This window comes from Diaporthe batatas (genome assembly GCF_019321695.1).
Source record: "Diaporthe batatas strain CRI 302-4 chromosome Unknown Contig00016, whole genome shotgun sequence".
NCBI classification, from domain to species: Eukaryota; Fungi; Ascomycota; class Sordariomycetes; order Diaporthales; family Diaporthaceae; genus Diaporthe; species Diaporthe batatas.
In genome coordinates this window covers 882437-901241 of record NW_025408563.1, presented here as the reverse complement: position 1 = coordinate 901241, position 18805 = coordinate 882437, and the positions used below count along the sequence as shown (strand labels likewise).

Genomic DNA, 18805 nt, shown 5'->3' with positions numbered 1-18805 from the left:
CTACTTCCAACGGGCTGCGACCAGCCACCCTGCCAGCTTGCCAGCCCACGGTTGCCACGGTCCATGCTGCCATGTTCATCAGATCCTCGTCCACCACGAACAGGACCCCAGTGCTTAATTCCCAATTCCCGGACACGACGGGTGATGGGTGGGTGGTGGTGAGCCTGGAGACCAGATGGGCGCTGATTCTATTGCAATATTATTACAGCCGCCTCATGTCACATCATTCAATGGTCAGGCGCAATTTAGGGCTGGATTGATACGAACGACACTGGGCGGTTAAACTCGTCCGTCCAGCCCGTTGCGGGTTTGGCAGAAATGGGCGTACCGCAGGCTCGAACACTGACGCCTTAATCGCCACCAGATATCTGCCAGTTCTTTGATGCATGTGGCCCATAAGAAATCTCGGTGGCGACTGGGACAAAATAAGGGATCGCCGAAATGGCTTGGCCTGCCCGGAGGGTCCTCTTCCCCAGGTTGGGCGGGCGGACGGGAGGGCGGATTGATCAAAAGGGGGGGGGGGGCTAATCAGATTACACTAAGAGGCGGGCTCTATTTTTCCTTGAAACATGGTCTATCGCAGCCTGTCGCTTCTGGCATCGCTGGCATTCCGACACTCTGGCATGGAAATTGGCAATCTCGTCGATTGATAATGCTGACGGGTCGGTGACGGGTCAGCCTGCCAGCCTGCCATCCTTCATCTGCCACGACACACTACCGCATGCTGTGCTGTGCGTGTGCTATCTGTGGCAATGCTGGTCCGACCGGTTGACCTGCGGCCGAGGTGTGGAATTTCTCATTCGCGCATCACCCAGCCACGGCGATCTGACGCCCTCACGCAACGACGGTCCCCCCCCCCCCGCAGTCAAGAAGCAGCATGACGCCATGGCAAGGGTCTCACAAGTCTCGTGAACCTTACTCGCGGGGGCCTTCATTGCCGTTGGTTTCGAAAGGACGTATCGATACCCGATCTTGTGCGGTCCGAGTGCGAGCACGAGTGGGCGGTCTTACTATTGGATCCAAGGCTTACAAGTGTAAACCGGGTGTAGTAGTAGTATCATGCGCCCCCGTCCTGCCGTCCAGCTCTCAAACGTGTGTAATTCGCAAGCAGCCAGCACAGACGGTACTGGGGAGTACTCAGAGGGCAGGCCAAAACGCCACCAGAGGCGCGGGAGCGGCCCGCCGTCGTTCGTCCCCTCCACCAGCTGCAGCAGCTGCAGCTTGCTTGTGTTGCATTGCACAGGCACGGCGGCAGGAGCGGGTAGCTACTAGTAGGCAGCCTGGCAGTCTCGTACTGTTAGTGTGGGCTGGCTGGCTGCGTCACATGCCGAACGGCGCTGCACTGACACCGACACTGATCAAGCACAGACGTCAGCTGCCCACGCCCGAACACTCGTCACACCTGCTTCACCCAGCAACCACCAGCGCCATCCTCACAGGCACAACCTATCGCATCGCATCAGGCGGCGCTCGAGCGCAGCAACCCGGCACACGCTGACTCAGAATGAGACCCCGGCCATCGTTAGCATCCCAGACCCGGTGATCCGGAACAGACAGACAGAGCCAACATGGACAACTTTGCCGACGACCTCCTCTTCAACGCCGTCCAGACCGACGATGATGCCACCGGGAGCGTCCACACCGATGCCGATGCCCAGAACATATCCTCGCCAGAGCAGGAGAAGAAGGACAAGACCAAGGGTCGCAGGTGGCGAGGGCTCTCTGCCCTCTCCGCCTCAGCCAACATGCAAGACAAGATGCTTGAAAAGTAAGGCCCCTTGTACCCTTGCGATGCCATTACGATGCCACTGCGATCATTGTCCCTCTGACTATGAAACGAGCAGGCTCCTCTCCTCCATGATGCCCACCGACCTGGCCCCGGGCGGCGAGATCCAGAACACGCCCATCCCCACCGACTCCTTCAGCAGCTACGAGGCCTCGCGCCCGCCCTTCACCCTGCCCACCATGTCCACCAACTTCCGCCGCTTCAACGCCCGCATCGGCGTCGTCTTCAAGTTCCAGTCGCGCGCCATCAAGCTGCTCTCCTGGCGCCGCCCGAGCCACACCCTCTCCTTCCTCGCCGTCTACACCCTGGTGTGCCTCGACCCCTACCTGCTCACCGTCCTGCCGATGGCCCTCCTGCTCGTCGGCGTCTTCATCCCCTCCTTCATGGCACGCCACCCCCCCGAGGTCAGGGAGCTGGGCTACAGCCCCCACGGCCCGCCCCGCGCCCCCGCGAGGACGGTCAAGCCCGTCAAGGAGCTCAGCCGCGACTTCTTCAAGAACATGCGCGACCTGCAGAACAGCATGGAGGACTTCTCGCGCGGCCACGACAAGGTCGTCACCGGCCTGGTCCCAAAGACAAACTTCAGCGACGAGGCCCTCAGCTCCGCGCTGTTCGTCGCCCTCTTCGCCGTCACCCTCTTCATGACCATCGCCTCGCACCTGCTCCCCTGGCGCGCCATCGCCCTCTGCGGCGGCTGGGCCGTCGTCGTCTCCTCCCACCCGGCCGTCGCCAAGGCCCTCCAGGACCAGCAGCGGGCCTACTTCGCGCCCGGCGGCGAGGCCGACAGGCAGGGGGAGCGCGCGCAGACCGCCCTCGAGGCCTTTGTCGCGCGCGACATCATCCTCGACAGCGCCCCCGAGACCCGCGAGGTCGAGATCTTTGAGCTGCAGCACCTCGACGCCGGGGGCTCGGGCGAGTGGGAGCCCTGGGTGTTCTCGCCCAGCCCGTACGACCCGCTCTCGCAGGCCCGCATCACGGGCGAGAGGCCGCAGGGGACGCGGTTCTTCGAGGACGTGCGGGCGCCCGAGGGGTGGGAGTGGAGCGAGAAGAAGTGGGCGCTGGACCTGTGGTCGCGGGAGTGGGTCGAGGAGCGGATCATCACCGGGGTCGAGGTCGAGACGGAGGGGGAGCGGTGGGTCTATGACATGTTTGACGAGAGGGCGGGGGCCTCTGGGGTGAGGGAGGAGGAGGATAGAGGACAAGACGGGGCCGGTGGTGGTGCGGCGGCGAACCTGCTCAGGAGGAAGAACCTCAGCTGGGAGGAGGGCGAGGAGGGCGAGGGCCGCCGGGGGGAGTGGAGGCGGCGGAGGTGGGTTCGGTTGGTTAGGAGGAGGGCTCAGGGTGTGGTTACTTAGGCGGACTGGCCGTGTGGTGATCTTGCATGGTTGCTACGTATTCATGGCCATCGACTGCCATCTGAGGAATAGGGAAGCGAATCGATACAGGTGATATCGGTTGTGCAATACAATACCCTGAGAATACCATACTTGAGACCTGGCGACGAGAAACTGAATCTTCTCAGAAGGTGGTGACACCGACCCGAAGCCACCCGCATGCTGTCTCCCGAGTCTGCACGCGTGGAAATATATTTGACAAGCCCGGACTCTTGCGTATCCAGCTGGTTTCGCTGCTATTCTGCATACGTCCGAGGACATACATGGCACCTTCATACGGTTGGTAAACACTCAAGACCCTGCGCTTAAAACAAATATACGATGCCGATAACTATAGTTAAAATATGATGGGTGCTTTTGAGGAACAACTTGAATCTTCTAGAATATAGACGGCTAATTAGTTAATTGCTCATCAAACTGTAGGCCGCTCCATGTTGACAAGATGTACACAAACTTTTGTCTTGTACTTGACAGTTCTTTCTATCCTTGGTCACCTCCTAATAGTGAAATAAACCTCTGTGCTCTAACGATTTCCTACTATTAGCCACTGCCACAACTCAAATATGCAACATTGTTTGAATATTGGTTTTCTGAATAGTGCCTCGTACCTTCTTGATACTCCGATAACAGCTTTTCAGCGGCAAGGTTATCGAAACATCCTAAGCCCCTCAGGTAGTCCCTGAAGCCAATATTAGAGAATGGGCTTCTTACGACAGCCTCTCTAAACCTTCTTATAATCACTTGATCCACTTCCACCCCATCAAAAATGCATGTAAGCATCAAATTTGTTAGACTGGCAGAGTCCTCATCACTGAGTTGCCGATATGGCACGTCGGCAAAATTCTCGAACGGCTGGAGAAAGCCAACAAAATGATCACTCGCTCCGCACTCGTGCTCTTGACACTTCTGGGACAAGACTGAAATGGACTTGGCAAGATTCACCAAGTCAGAATCGTCCTCACCGGAACTATGTTCGGCCTTGTCAATGTCGTCCAAGATCAAGTCTGTCTTGAGCAGGCTAGCTAGCATCTTCTGGATCACGGTTGTTGGCTGAAGGGCCATGACGCAGAGAATACTACCGTCACCGTATTCAAATGGGTGCTGATTGGAAGAGTCCCAGCCGGGAATCTGAAAAAGTCCTCCTGGCCAGACTTGTTCCCTCGTGTCAAGTGTTGCCATGTCTTTCCGAGTGTGCAGACGAAAGGCCAGAAACACTGTACTGTGAAAGTCGGCGCCACGAAGGGCGAATTCTGACACGAGGTTTAAAAATTGAAGTTTTGCATGGGAGGCCCGAGTCTGTTCTCTTGCCAGCGGTCTCCAATCCAAGGTTTCCAGGCCAATCCCCAGAAGCCTGGTAAAAGGTGATGACTCCACATGGTCCAGAGGGCCAATCTCAGAGCCGTAGACCACTGATAACGCACCTTGCCTGGGTAACAACACGGGACATTTGAGGTTGACGTCGACCTCAGGGAGACGAAGCAGTCGTCGAGTCAATTCGATAGGAAGACCCTCCCGTCGATCCAGAGCGCACAACAGAACGGCTGACCTGAGACTGCGTCCCAGAACCTGGTCTTTGACAATGGAAACAGCATGTCGGTTTAGATTAGAGTACAATGCGACGAAACCGAAAAAGTTTGCCGGGCGTGTGTAACGCCTGTCAAATTGGTCTGATAAAAGGTCTGCTGAGATGTATAGCTCATAGTAGCGCGAGAGAAGCGCTATCACGGCGCCTTCTCTGGCATGCGCAACGATGGAGAGGTCGGAGAGGAAGTTGTCCAAGTTTAAAGACAGAGGCGAGGATCCACGCATCATCGAAAGGAGCTTAGCGGTCCTGACACTGGCACTGAGGATTTGTAAGTCAAGGTCCTCTGCCGGCGTCCCATCATGTCTTAGGATATCCCGTCCCTCCATTGTGTCGACAAGGAAGTCTTGCGCACTGCGGTGGATGAATTGAAACCCCGCTTCCTTATTTGCGTACCCAAGAATTGCAAATCGCGTAACCCCCAAGCCCCCTTGTCTAGGTTCCGTTGACCTTCCCGTGTTCACGAGAAGTCCCGCGCAACGCACCTGGACTCTTCTACAGAACCTTTCACATTCTTCCAGGAAATGGCTTTCTGAGATTGCAGAGGCATCCGCAAACCCATGGTGAGAACCTTCGAATGAAGCAAGCATCATCTCCGCGATGCTGAGCCCGTCCCTTATGCACCTGAGCCGGGTATCGTGGGCAGCTATGACAAGCTTAAATCATAGGGCAGCATTCTTCCGGTAGAGGGGAATGTCGTCGTTCAGTCTTCCCCACATGTCCCTGTACATGTCGTTGAGGCGCTGAGGTAAATTTTCCAGCCTCTTGCGAAGCTCTGCATTGCTTTCTCCGTTTTCGCAGCCTCGGTTGAGGCTCTGTACTGCCAAAACCAACCAAAGAAAGACGCCCTCAGCTTGACTGGCCAGATGCGAAGCAAACGAGGGGTCCTTTCGAATCTCATCATGAAGCTTGGTAGTTGCATAAGTCCGCAGGTCGCCACGCGTCAGGTCCTGGATGCGAAGCTGTGGCTGATGTCTGAATCGTCTTTCAAAGACTGGCTCATCTCGGCTCGACGCGATTATCTTGACATCCTGTGACTGGAACCTTTCCAGAATGTCCAAAAGCTCCTGGTGGCCGTCCTCTGGGCCGCACTCATCTAGCCCGTCAATCAGAAGGCAGAGGGGTTTACCAGAGTGTCTGACCAGGCCCAAACACAATCGCTGCAACTCCGGAACTGCCCAGTCTGTGTCAGCATCTTTTTGGTCGAGGCTGCGGACGTTGAGCGATGCGTATTGCAATGCATCCGGTATGGCCAGCACGAGCTGGCGCGCGATGGAACAAAGCATGCCCTTGATGCTCCGTTGCATGATATTTCCTGGACGCCAGAAATAATGACTCGCCACGATGACATCGCGGCGCCACCTTTCCAATAAGATCTTGGTGTGAGGCTGGGACAGGATGAACTTGGAAAGCGTGGATTTGCCCGATCCTGGCTTGCCCATGATCCAGTAGATGCCAAGATGTGATTGCAGCCAGTCGGTAAAGCTGCTCCAGACCATCTCAGGCGTCACTTTTGTATTATTGCGCTCATCATTGGTATAATTCCTGTCATTGCTGGGACTCAGGTCGTCTTGGTCTGCGAAAAACCAGCGAAAAGTTAGTGGATGGGCGTCCTCGACCTGGTTGGCGCGCTCATTCAGGCCAGGATACTTGAAACTGTTGAGTAGCCTCTCTTTGCGCCGCTCTGTGCTGGTTTGCGAAAAATGATCTTTGAACTTCTGCTCGACACTTGCAACAGTCTGGGTGACATGGTCTCGCATGGCCATGTCCGTCTTTCCGGCCTCTCGTATGATAGTCTCTCGCACCCGCAGAGCCTCTTCGGACACAAGCTCAGATGTCTGCCTGTGCCCCTGGTCATACTTGATCACGAAGTGCCTCACGCTCTCCTCGAGGGAATCGATGTTCACGCTGGCTGTGTTTATCGATTTGCTAGCGAAACATTTTGTCAGTACTGTCGCATTGCGAAGATGAACAATCAAGAAGACGAAGAAAAGCATGATCTGGAGTAAGCTGAGAGCTCCTGTTCATCATTTCTGCCTCAGCATACATTCAAGACTTTTGGGTTGCCTTTTTTCTTGTTTATACACTCCTGTCCCTCTCAAAGCTCCTTAAAGCTGTCCTTGAGGACTGACTTCAGATGAAATGCAAAATGACGTACAAGATCCACACAAGTAAAGAGCTTTGCATCAGCTGCTCAGAGTCGGCCAGGTCTCTTTCCATCCTCTCAAGCCGGCGTTTACGCCAATTCACCTTGACTGCTGTTTTAAGTGTGGCTCGAAGGCTACCCTTGATGTTGTGTCCCATGAGGAAGGCAATCTCTTCTTTCAAATCTGTAATCTCTGTCAGAAGACCTGAAGCACTTATTTTAGGATGTGTTAGCCCCCCCTGGCGCATACCTCTTGCAAACCCGGTGCATTTCTTCGTAACGTCGAAGAGTTTCTGCTCATACTGGCCAAGGGGCCGTGGAATCTCGACTGCAACAATGTCTGATGCCACCCCTTGTATTGCAGTACTCTTGTGTACAAGTGTGTGGTCTATGCTACCATTCTGATAGACTTCTTTGACCAGAGCCAAGGTTTCACGGCCGAAGCTGACGGTCTGGAAAATACTACAAGCCAGGCCGAGAGCGGCGAGCCCTTCGAGTCCTGACATCTTGATTGTGTTCGTATTTGAAAGGCTCAGTCTAACCAGCTGTTGGATCTGAAGCACTTTTAAAGATATGCAGTGGATATATGAGGGATGGGTAGGCCTCCGGATAGAAGAAAGTCGAGTCAGCGAGGAGAGAAGGAGGATTCGAGCTCAAGGCCTGTTGAGCGGGCTGTGGGGATCAGATCAGCCCAAGCGCCTGCACAATCAATCATGTAAGCCATCACCAGTGATGGTGCGCAGCGATGCAGCTACCTAGGTACGCATTAGTTCATAATATGTGTGGCCAGTCAAAAGCTGGCTCACTGCTGTAATGGATGGTCACACAGGGAGATGCAGCCAATTTCGGCTTGGCACGAGGCAGAATTGCGAGTGTTGCACAGCCGTTATCTGCGAGACCAACGCCAGTCGAGCTGAAGTTCTTAAATTCCATGTAATTTAAAAGTAAAAACAGTAGATATGCGCCCCTGGCCGCTGGTCGGTCATATACCTGGTATGTAAATGGCCAACTACAAAGGCAGTACTACTTCCTGTGCAACCTGCTATCAAGTGGTTTCTATTTCCCCTTAAATACCTTGTGCTCGCTCTTTTGTGCGTGCCTCCTTATCGAGAATAGGACAAGGCTCTTATACTTGTTTGCACTCCAGGGTACTAAAATAACAATATTAGCAGCAAGTTTTTCCTCAAGGCATATAGCAACATACTTTCAATATACTTAAAAGTTAATTTTCTTAGTTTTAATCTAATAGAATAATAAGTAGTGCTATAAGAAGAGGGAATTTCGAGTATTCTAAAACTTCTTGTTTATCATTATCATTTTAGGAGGTCTAGTTATAAAGGAATTTATTCCCTACATGTGTAACATTGAAGAGGCCGTAGACGCGATATTCTCATCCCGGACTGTCACATGCGCGCCCATGAAGATCTTATGTTTTTCTCCAGCTCCCTCATGGTAGTAAAGGAAATGCAGACCCCTATCTGGGAAAAGATATTGCTAACATTTTCTTTCCACACCCGCACCTCGTCCCTGTCTATCGGCCGTGTATCTAGTGTCGACCAGCGGCCAGCTTCATCAAATATAGGCGACGACAGCTTAATATATTTTAGCCGAGAAGGCTCGGCTGCACAAATTCCGTAGAGTATTGCGAATACTTTTGCCAAAAAGCATATAGGGGAAATACCAGACGGGAACACGGGGTAGTAGCGGAGCCTTTCTCCCCCCTCTATCACCTCCTCATCGACAGGCACAGCCCAGTAGTCGACAAGGTGGAGGCTGATGAGCGAGAGTGGGAGGAGCGAGCGAGCCTCGTAGGCCTTCGAAGGGTCCTCGCGGCCAAACAGCCAGACGCAGTCGGTCGTAAGCTCGGTAAGTGGCAACTGAGATAGGCTTGGTGAGAACAAGGAAGCGAGATCCTTAAACACCCGAAGAGGGCCCTTGCCAGCATTGCTGGTGTAGCCCTTTCCTGTCGTCTCGCCGTTGTTGCTGAGGAGGCCAGTTACCGTCAGTGAGCGCAGCGTGCTCTCGTGCAAGGCGGACTGCCTCGTATCGGGTGGTACTACGGAAAACGCAACGCCTGATGTTGGAGGAAACGGACGGTGGTGTTGGCACCGCCAAAAACCGTCCTGGAATATAGTGACAAGCCTCTCGAGGTTTGGGAAGATGGCCAGCAGAAAGCCCCAGTCCATCACTTTTGACCTGTGTATGACGAGCTCCCGGACCTTGGCCCCGACAGGTTTCGGCAGCAGTAGGGCGTTTGGCGGGGAATAGAACGGTGGTGAGTGTGACTGGTTGGTTGGCCATTCCATTGGGCCCATAACATCACTGAAACTGACGTCCCCCTTTAGCTCCACCCGGCGAAGATGGGGACAGTTGAGGATCAAGTACCGCAGGGTCCATGCGGTCTGAATATCGGTCTCAATTCCGCCTGACCTTGTGTCCCGGGAATCTATGATGATCTCTTCAAGCATGCGCAGAGACCGAGGATTCCGCTGGTGGATACGGGCGGCAGAGCTTGACATATCTGACCTATTGATTTTCGTCCCCGTGACGGCGCGCCCTATTAAACATGCCGGCAGAAGTCCGGGAGTCAGGAGTTGAGCTATGGCGTTGTGTTCGGCGTTGTAGTTGACCCCGTCAGAGTCAAGCTTGAGGCCCCCATGAGTGAGGAAGAGTGTCTGAACACGGGGAAGCATGCTGATGACTACCCCTAGAACTTTCCAGAGGAAGAAGGACCCCGGGTCTGTCTGTCGGAGCTGGAAGAGCTCAGCCACTATGCTATCACGGGCGGTCTTGGGCCAGACAGAGCAGCACTCCGAGACTAGCCCCTCTAGCATCGAACTCATGTTAATTAGAGGCTGGTTGATGTCGACATGGTGGACAAGGTGGACCCAGGCAACCCGACGCACTCTGGCACGGAGCTTCGGGTTGTTCGCCAAGGAGCGTAGCAGGCACAGGAGCTCCCTGCAGTCCTTCAAGGCAACAAATTCGTACAGAAGGGGTTTGCAAATGATTTTGAGCTGCCTTGACGCCAGGCAGGCCGCAGCGAGCGCCTGACGAGATACCCACGGCTCGTTATCAGCACGACGGACCGCCTGTCCTGGCTGGTAATCGTAATCGGTGACGGAACCACAGTGGACAAGCTGCCGCATGACCTTGATTTTCAGCTCGGCGGGGAGTATGTGCCATGGTAGAGCCACACCATCTTGTGGCCCTGCTAGAGGAGCACGACCAAGAGGGAGGGAGTGCGGCGTGCAAGTCGTTTTGAGCATTGCCGCTCGGTGGTGCTGACCAAATTTATTTTGTTGGCACAGACTGTTCTATTCTGAGAAGAAATGTGCTGCTGTTGGTTTAGAAAAGAGAAAAGGAGCCAATTCCAGCCAAGTCAAGTGAGATGATTATCTGTGCATGCAGAGTGTTGGTAGATTCCGGCACGGCACCGCTTCATCATATTTCACATTCAAAGCGCGTCCGAAGGGAGGACGGGGTCTGGCGAGGGACCATCGAGTCTCAGAATATTGCAACATAATGCACCTGTTGGTTGCCGGCACCCAAGCTGCGCCCAATCCGCCCCGTACTGCTCAGGTTGTTGGTAAAAGGGGTGGCCGGGATCCGGCCCAATGATCCGGGTCGTCATTTGCACCATGTCGGTCCTCTGAATGCTTGGCCATCAAGCAGCCTGCAGGATCTTAGCGACGAGTTGGCTGTTTCCAGAGGCAGCAATTGGTACAGCTGCAAAGCCACGACCACACCCTGAGGAGGTCGAGACTGTGTGATTAGTTGTGATAGATGCTAATTATTACAACCATTCAACATTTTAAACAGTATTGGTACAAAGGACCCCCAGGCTTGAAAATCGGTCCTAGGATATCCAGGTCTGGGGAATATGCTTCCAACACGTCTGTCTTAAAGAGAACGGAAATTCGCGTACCCAAAATCAGAAGGCGCGTACCCTCCGCTGACTAAGAAAGTATTCTATACAAGAAGACCTCTTACGAAAGGGCCGGCTGGGGCGAAGGGGGCAAGCCCCGGAGCGCGAAGCATAGCGGAGGGCCGTGAGTAGGGCCGATAGGCACGACCCGAGTTCCCAGAGGACCAACCCGCCCTGTTTGTGGTCCCTTATCGCGAAGAAGCCTTATTTGTTGAAGTCATAAAGACTTTGAGGTTCTGTGCTCTGATTGGTCGAATAGTAGGGAGGGTACGCGCCTTCCGATTGAGGGTACGCGAATTTCCGTTCTCGTCTTAAATGCTGCTTGACGGAGACAATCACCGACTGCGTTCTTCTGAACTGTCACATCATCGACTGATTCTTATTCAATTATCGAATAACTCTAGGTCTCGAGGCACGACCAAAGCACCTTTGATCGTTTCTCCCCTCAATCCATCATGAAATCCCTTTCTCAAGCAGTCTGGTGACAAGTCGCGCGCCGGGAACGATCGGCTCTGTGACTAGCTCCAGAGCTGGTTCTAGAAGCGCCCCTAGGTTCAGCCAGACGAGTCGTTCAGGCGGTGGCAAAGGAGCCGCTGGGGGTGGAACTAGACAATGTGCCGGACAACGCTCTGATTACGGCGGGAGACACTCGGGGCAGGGCTTGGAAGACGGCGGAGATCGCTCCGAGCATTAAGCTAAGATCAATGAAGAAGGTGCAAAGTGTAGATTCTAAAACTACCAGAGTACTCCATGGCTTCTGAAGACGAGACTACCCACGAAGTCGTGTAAGTGGGAGGCTGGTAGAAATTTTGACCACAACCTTGAACCAGGCCGGGCACATCAAAAGGGGTATTTGATTCCTGGTGGCATCCATTCAAAATCATCCGACTACTTCTTTCCGAACAGTGCCCTTCGTGCGGAAAATCGAGGAACGTGGGCTATTATACCACAGAATGAGTATATGGTGGCGGCTTTGGCCTCACCGTCGTCGCCGTACTACATCGCGGAAGCAATCGACAAATCAGTAAGAGCCATCCAGAAGAGAAAGATCGCCATAGAAGGCAACTTACAACCGCGTAGGAGATCTGTGGTTCCTTGTGCTGTCCAGGGCGGTTGAGCCAGGCAACTTGCTCGTCGTAGTCTAGGCACAGGGGCTGCTGCGTAGTGGGTTCCTGTCCGACTCCTTCTTGCATCTGCTCGATCCATCGATCCAGCATCTCCATCATATCAACTTCATCCTTGACGAGCTTGGTTTCAGTATGGAATGATAGGTCATTGCCAAGGGCTAGGTTTCTGGCCTGCACTCCGTGCTGCTCTAACCTGAATGCAGTGATTTCCTCGTCCTCGTCCTCGTCCTCGTCCCCGTCGTGCTCATTCCTTGGTAGCAGAGGGCATGCGGGTTGAGCCCCTGTGAAATAGCTGCTAGGCAGAGACTGGAGTTCCTCACTTTCCTTTTGGAGAGCTTGGATCTCCTCCTCATCAACCTCCCAGGGTCCAGAGTTGCTCGATGTATGTGGAACCTGCGATCCCTCGGCCATGGGACAGTCGCCATCGTTATCTTTCTTGGGATCCGCCATGTTTTTTGATCCAGCCACGGAATCACCATGTCGGATCTGCGGACGCATTGGAAGCTCAAATTGGATCAACCTTCGGTCACCATCGCCCATGACTATGTCACCCCCACCTGCCCGGTTTGGTTCCTCCTCCTCCAGCCGAGCCTTTTTGTTGCCCGAATCGCTCTGAGACATGCTTGGCACCCCGTCGTCAGTATCGCTATGCGACCCCTCAGACGGTTTATAAGTCAAGTCGGCCGGCGACCACTCCCCCGTTGGGAACTCTGGCGCCTCGACGACAGGCCGAAGCCTCACGTCAAAGCCCAAAGATCGGAAAGTCTCCCACGCAACCATGTCGGTACCCTTGAGCGTGGAAGGGAGTCCCGACATGCAGCTTGCGTGCGGGTACGCGTAGGAGGTATGTACGCCTATCCAGCCGCCGTCGGGCATGAAGTTGTCCTGGAGCAAGAGCTTGTGGAGGATCTCGTAGGGCGGCAGCTGGGTAGCATCTATGAGGCCGTTTCCAGCCTTTGGTGGGGTGGTCGGAATTGAGCTCTCGTAGAGGTTGTAGGTCAGGGTGATGAGGTGCCCGGACGTGACGGGCAAGACCGCGCTTTCACAGTCGACGTGGAAAGCAGCCCACTGGATCTCGGGCCGCGCAGTCTCGGCCATACTCCAATCGAAGGTCGCTTTCCGCCCTTGATAACGGACTTCCAACTGACCGCCCTCGTGAATGGATGGCAGGCAGACGACAAGGGATCCAATATACTCGGGCGCCCAGTAATCTTCACGGGAAGTTTCGACATGTGCTTTGAACTTGAAGTGTCCCGATGGGCCCGCGTACACATTCAGTTTTTCAAGCTCGGCTGTTAGCACACTCTTCCTCTTGATGTCCACCTCCTGTGACTTAGGTCCTGGAAGAAGGACCCGCGCAATGTCGTCAACAATACCCAACTCGTGGGGACTAAAAGTGCAAGCGAATTTGGAAGCGTCCAGATTGTAGGTCTTGTGGGAGTACCCATCCATATCATTCTGGTCTTCCCAGACTTCGTATCCGATCGTGGCAGGTTGCATGTCTTTGAGAAGCTGTTCTAAATTGTGCCTCGATCTGCTGTCAGACTGGTCCAGTGGGAACTGAAGCTTGCACGTCGAGGCCGAGACAGGTTCTGAGCTGGGATCCCAGCGGAGAATCACTGGCTGACAGGTCGTTGCTCCTCCAGAGGCCCTTAAGGATTGCAGAGCCGCGTGAGTTGCGACATGAATTGGAATCCTTCCTCCATAAGCGAACGCCATGCTGGAATCCCAGGGTGGCTCATCTCCTCGATCTTCGAATGATAGGACGAGTTCCTCGACAAGTTCGAGAGTCTGCTGCTTCTTTGCATGCACTGCGGCTGCATCACTGCCGTTGGCCATGTTGGAAAGTTCACAGGGAGCCGTGGCACTGCAAGGGGTTAGATGAATCCGAATCCATGCTCTGGGTGGAATAAAATAACATTGAATTAGAGAGGCTTGAGCAGTGTTAGGGAAAGATGGATCTTTTGACAATGCGCTTCAAATATCATTAGGCACCTGTAGGCAGCTGCTGGCTGGGCGTTGGCCTGACTACGCCTTGATTGTTGTTGTTGCCAGGAAAAGTGAGAATGTCTCAGCGTGACTCAAAGTGCATGAAGAGAAAGAAATATACATGTATCGAACTTCAAATACGATGCGACGGCCTTGTGATTATGCTTCCGTGGAAGCTCCCGGAACCAGAGCCTCTCGCCTCAGGCCAGCTGATATCGCAGTCGACACGAAGATGCGAGTACGATTTAGTCTGTTATAAAAACTGGATTATTGTATTGAACAGCCTGAATTTGGAAGGACATTTCTGGTAGCTTGAGTGAAAGGAGTCTCAATAGCGGCAGCATTCAATAGCTCCGTTTCTCGCGTTTACTTAGGTACCCTAGACATTGTGTAACAACTTCGAACTGCAGCCGTCGGTCAAGATTCACCCCTCACGCAGAGGCATGAAAAGCCTAGTATCACAAAGTGTAATCTTTCCCCTTGTCTTTTTTTCTTTTTTGGAACACGTAGTTGGCGCTGTGTAAGGAGATGGACCCATCGATGCTTCTCGCTCTGGGGGCTGCTCTCTGGCAGCTTTTCTAAACCTTTGGGGCATATTCTCACTCTCTCTTGATGAAATCAAGGCGTCAATTGAGACTTTTTACTGGTTTTCCTTTTTGTTCGGGGGTCAATTTAATGTCCTGCTGGTGGGAGCTGTGAAGAGCGATAAGGGGTGCGGGGGTCGTCTGCCGGATGAGTGAGGCTAGATAGGACGTATGCAAAGAGGTTCACCTGCAGGCCTTCAACATTGAGGGGTGCTATGTTGTTTATTCAGGTAGCTGACGCTGTGCTACTATCGGCACTCCTCACCTATGGCCCGTCAGTGAAGCAGACCGTATGTGTGCATGTGGTCTTGTTGATTTCCGTCCAACCAATTCTTTTGCAAACTTCATCTTGAGCCAGATTCATGTCCTGTAACCACCTCCGAAAATTATGTTTGGCACGACAAATTCAAAAGCTGACGAGGTGATGGATTCACTCTGGCTTGCGGCATCGCAAGACTTATTCGGCATCGTGCCATTTCTGGTGACCGCCGGAGTAGTCTTGTTGACTGCCTTCATATATCAAGTAAATAAGCCTCTTCAAAAGTATACAGTGTTATCTTTTTGGTAACGAATTGTTAAAACAAAACAGGTCTCGTTCTCCACCGACATCCCTCACATCAAAGGCCTGCCCGAGATACCCGGCGCAGTGCCCATCTTCGGCCACCTCCTCAAGCTCGGCGAGGACCACGCCACTGTCTGCGAGAAATGGTGGCGGCAGTACGGCCACTCGGTCTTCCAGGTAAAGCTGGGAAACACAAGGGCGGTGGTGGCGAACTCATTCGACGACTGCAAAAAGATGCTGCTCGGGAACCAGAACGCCCTGGTCGACCGGCCGAAGCTGTACACCTTCCACGGCCTCATCAGCAGCACGCAGGGGTTCACCATCGGCTCGTCGCCGTGGGACGAGTCCTGCAGGAAGAAGCGCAAGGCAGCCGGGGCGGCGCTGGGGAGGCCCGCGCTGAGGAACTACCACGCCATGTTCGACCTGGAGAGCTACTGCATCCTGCGCGACCTGAGGAGGGACGGCGGCGGCGGCGAGGCCGAGCTTGACGTGCGGCCTTATATCCAGCGCTACGCCCTGAACACGACGCTGACGCTGTGCTACGGCATCCGCATGGACAGCGTCTACGACGAGCTGCTGCGCGAGGTCCTCCAGGTCGGCTCTGCCATCTCCCTCCTCCGCAGCGCGTCCGAGAACTACCAGGACTACGTGCCCATCCTGCGGTGGGCGCCCAACAACGAGAAGAGCGCCCGCGGCAGGGAGCTGCGCGCCAGGCGTGACGCGTATCTGGGCCTGCTCCTCGACAAGGTCCGGGCCATGATCCGCGAGGGCACCGACAAGCCGTGCATCTCGGCCGCCATCCTCAGGGACGAGGAGACCAGGCTCGCCGGCGCCGAGGTCTCGTCCATCTGTCTGTCGCTGGTGTCTGGTGGCTTTGAGACGATCCCCGGCACCCTCACTTCTGCCATCGGATCTCTCTCGACGCCGGAGGGCCAGGTCTGGCAGGATCGCGCCTACGAGGACATCAGGCGATGTTATCCTGATATGCGTGATGCCTGGGCGGATAGCTTCATCAAGGAGGAGGTTCCGTACCTCAACGCCATCATCAAAGAGGCCGGGCGGTACTACACGGTCAGCTCCATGAGCCTTCCGAGAAAGACAGTGACAGCGGTCAACTGGAACGGCGCCGTGATCCTGCCCAAGACGATGGTCCTGATCAATGCACAGGCAGGAAACCATGGTCAGACCAAGACCGCCCCCTGTGTATATAGAAAAAGCTGACCTGGGAACAGACGTGAGTCATTTTGGAGCGGAAGCGGGCAGGTTCGACCCCGAAAGATGGCTGAAGGGCATCGACCCACCCGAGGAGCGCGACATGACCGGCCTACAACACCTCAGCTTCGGCGCCGGCTCCCGCGCTTGTTCCGGCCAGGTCATCGCATCCAGGCTTCTGTATACAGCTCTGCTGAGGCTCCTATCCGCCTACAAGATTGTGGCTAGTGATGACGCACCGCCCAACACTGACTATGTGGATTACAATGAGGTGAAGTCGGCGCTGGTGGCGATCCCCAGGCACTTCAAGGTTAAGCTCATCCCGCGCGACCCTGAGAAGACTGCCGAGTGCCTGCATCTGGCGGAGGAAAGGACTAGTGAGCATTATAAAGAGTAGAATCAGAGTAGTGTAGCTGTTGCCTGTGACTGTGTCTGTTGCGACTGAAGGGAGGATGCAGGGATTCTAAAGAGAAGGAGGGCACCGCGATGATTCGGGTGGGACACGTCTCGGTCTAAAGGAAGAATAAAAAAAATGTTGCCATGTGGTCATTAAATTGGCAGGCCTGGGAGTCGAACCCGGGGGGGGGGGGGTGGGAGTTGGCGATGTTCTCTTGCTGTTGCTGACCCAGGTTGCGGACCAAAAGAAGGGAAAAAAATCCCTCGAAGAAAATAAACCATTCAGCAAAGACTACAAGTGAGGCAAAAGTCCAAAAAAAAAGTAGTTCCGGTAATTGCAATCATCACATGCGCCAGGAGTTGAACCTGAAGCTCCAGAGGACTACTGAGATTGGCCAGGCCCCCCGAGAGGTTTCTAGACACCAACCCATTCAACCAAGGTGGCGCCGACCACCACACATGTGTGATTGAAACCTGGACCTGCTTGTTTATAAGCTGGGGTCAAGTCCCGTTTGTATGTACAGCTAGGGCGTCGGCGGCGGGGGGGCTAGTAGGCCTGTAGCCCTCGGCCCTGCGCCCTCCCTCTTCCTCGGTGAATGGACTGCAAGTGTCGCTTGACGCCAGCCACTAGGCGTGATGCTCGCTCGTGAGAAGATAGATGCCAGCCCGTCCAAGTCCAGGTTCACGTCCTCATCAGTCCTCCCTCACAGTCTCTCTCAAACACACACTCACCCCATTCACTCATCCCAACTCATTGCCTAAGCCTTCCTCCTCAGCGAGTTATAATGCTCCCCGAGCCCATACCCATGCCGATAGTACGCAAGCCATATCTTCCTCCTCTCCTCACCACCCTCATCACCATCACCACCCCCGCCGCTCGGACGGATAACCTCAGTCCGCCCGTCCTGCACGACACAGACCTCAACCCCGTAGACACAAGCCAGCGCGAGCAGCTCGAGCTGCCCGCCCCACTCGGCCGTGTCCCGCATCTTGGCCACGTACGAGCCCAGGTCCTCCTCGAGGAACCCCGCGAACTCGTCCCCGCGCGACTCGATGTACCCGGCCGCCGCCCGCCGCACGACCTTGTACCCGGCCTCCCCAGTCCCCTCCTGCCCCCCCTCCCCCTCCTCCTTCGCGCTGGGTGATGTGGTTGGGGGCAGCAGCGGCACCCCGGCCTGCCCGAGCTGGTCCGCCACCGCGGAGAACAGGCAGTGCCCGTCGGGCCGGATCTCGTGCTCCTGCAGGCCGTGCCGCGCAAGCTCGGCCGCCATGCGCTCGCGCTCGCGCCCGCGGTGGTCCGTCATCCCCGCCGCCTCCTGCGCCGCCGCCTCGGCCGCCGCCTCCTGCTCCGCCGCGCGGCGGGCGAGGCGCTCCTTTTGCCGGTTGCGCTTCTTCCCTCCTGTCCCGCTGCCGTCGCCGTCTGGTGGTCTCGACGACGCTGGCTGCTGTGGTGGTTTCGCAGCGAGCCCGTTGACGCCCAGGGCCTGCATCCTGGCGGCCATGTCCTGCTCGTCGCCGTCTAGTTCTTGTTCTTGTGTTTCTTCTTCTTCTTCTTCCTTTTCTTCTTGTGTGTCGCCGTCGCCAGCCATCAGCCCCGCCAGCTCGCCCGCCTGCCTCTCCCGCATCTGCCTCTCCATCTCGGCGCACTCGTCGTTGACCCCCTTGCGCGTCTTCTTGGTCGCGTTCTTCTTCTTGCTCGTCACCCGCCCCTGCAGGTCCTTGGCCTCTTTGCGGTGCCGCGCCTGCATCTGCTCCACCGTCTCTGTCGGGGCGGCCCCGGCGTCCATGTCTCAGGTGTCTGTTTCTCCTTCCCCCCCTGGTGGTTGTGTCGTTGTTGTTGATTATGGTGGTGGTTGGTTATCAGAAGCTTTCTTCCCCTTGGAATATGGTGTTCGGGCCGGGTTGGTATGGCGGGTCGGGTGGTGATGGTTGTGGTGTTTCCGTCGCTCAAGTTGGCTTGTAGTCAAACTTCAAGCTCCCCTCCAGCCAGGGATGACGGTGGTGGGGCTCTCAAAGCTGCATGCATGCAGGGTCGGCCAGTACTTGGCCTCTCGGGCCGGCCTCGGCGGACCCCCAACTAAAATGACCGCGGCCCACCC

The 18805-nt window shown here is 55.2% G+C and overlaps 5 protein-coding genes across 5 annotated transcripts; 2 read left to right on the top strand and 3 right to left on the bottom strand.

The window, feature by feature from the left end:
* The first annotated feature begins 1321 nt into the window (after positions 1-1321).
* KVR01_011615 (uncharacterized protein) lies at positions 1322-3622 on the top strand. The gene is made up of 2 exons (XM_044783633.1): positions 1322-1768; positions 1845-3622. Exons 1-2 carry the CDS (start codon positions 1569-1571, stop codon positions 3139-3141), a joined length of 1497 nt encoding a protein of 498 aa, XP_044639324.1. The 5' UTR covers positions 1322-1568; the 3' UTR covers positions 3142-3622.
* Positions 3535-7414, bottom strand: KVR01_011750 (uncharacterized protein; the record flags this gene model as incomplete). The annotated part of the gene is made up of 6 exons (XM_044787977.1): positions 3535-3558; positions 3635-3703; positions 3789-5386; positions 5480-6691; positions 6921-7092; positions 7159-7414. 5 exons carry the CDS (start codon positions 7412-7414, stop codon positions 3678-3680), a joined length of 3264 nt encoding a protein of 1087 aa, XP_044639459.1. The 3' UTR covers positions 3535-3558; positions 3635-3677.
* Positions 7415-11724: 4310 nt separating this feature from the next.
* KVR01_011602 (uncharacterized protein) lies at positions 11725-13802 on the bottom strand (the record flags this gene model as incomplete). Its single annotated transcript, XM_044794312.1, has 2 exons — positions 11725-11832; positions 11907-13802. The coding sequence occupies 2 exons, from the start codon at positions 13800-13802 to the stop codon at positions 11725-11727; spliced, it is 2004 nt and encodes a 667-aa protein (XP_044639311.1).
* Positions 13803-14924: 1122 nt separating this feature from the next.
* On the top strand, positions 14925-16707 carry KVR01_011573 (uncharacterized protein; the record flags this gene model as incomplete). The annotated part of the gene is made up of 3 exons (XM_044789235.1): positions 14925-15059; positions 15126-16278; positions 16331-16707. 3 exons carry the CDS (start codon positions 14925-14927, stop codon positions 16705-16707), a joined length of 1665 nt encoding a protein of 554 aa, XP_044639282.1.
* A 308-nt stretch (positions 16708-17015) lies between these two features.
* On the bottom strand, positions 17016-18493 carry KVR01_011565 (uncharacterized protein; the record flags this gene model as incomplete). Its single annotated transcript, XM_044789798.1, has 1 exon — positions 17016-18493. The coding sequence occupies one exon, from the start codon at positions 18491-18493 to the stop codon at positions 17465-17467; it is 1029 nt and encodes a 342-aa protein (XP_044639274.1). The 3' UTR covers positions 17016-17464.
* Positions 18494-18805: the final 312 nt, after the last annotated feature.

Coding starts and splice junctions, on each gene's coding strand:
- KVR01_011615 (XM_044783633.1), top strand. CDS start 1,569: ATGGACAACTTTGCCGACGACCTCCTCTTCAACGCCGTCCAGACCGAC. Junction 1,769..1,844: donor CAAGACAAGATGCTTGAAAA/GTAAGGCCCCTT, acceptor TGAAACGAGCAG/GCTCCTCTCCTCCATGATGC.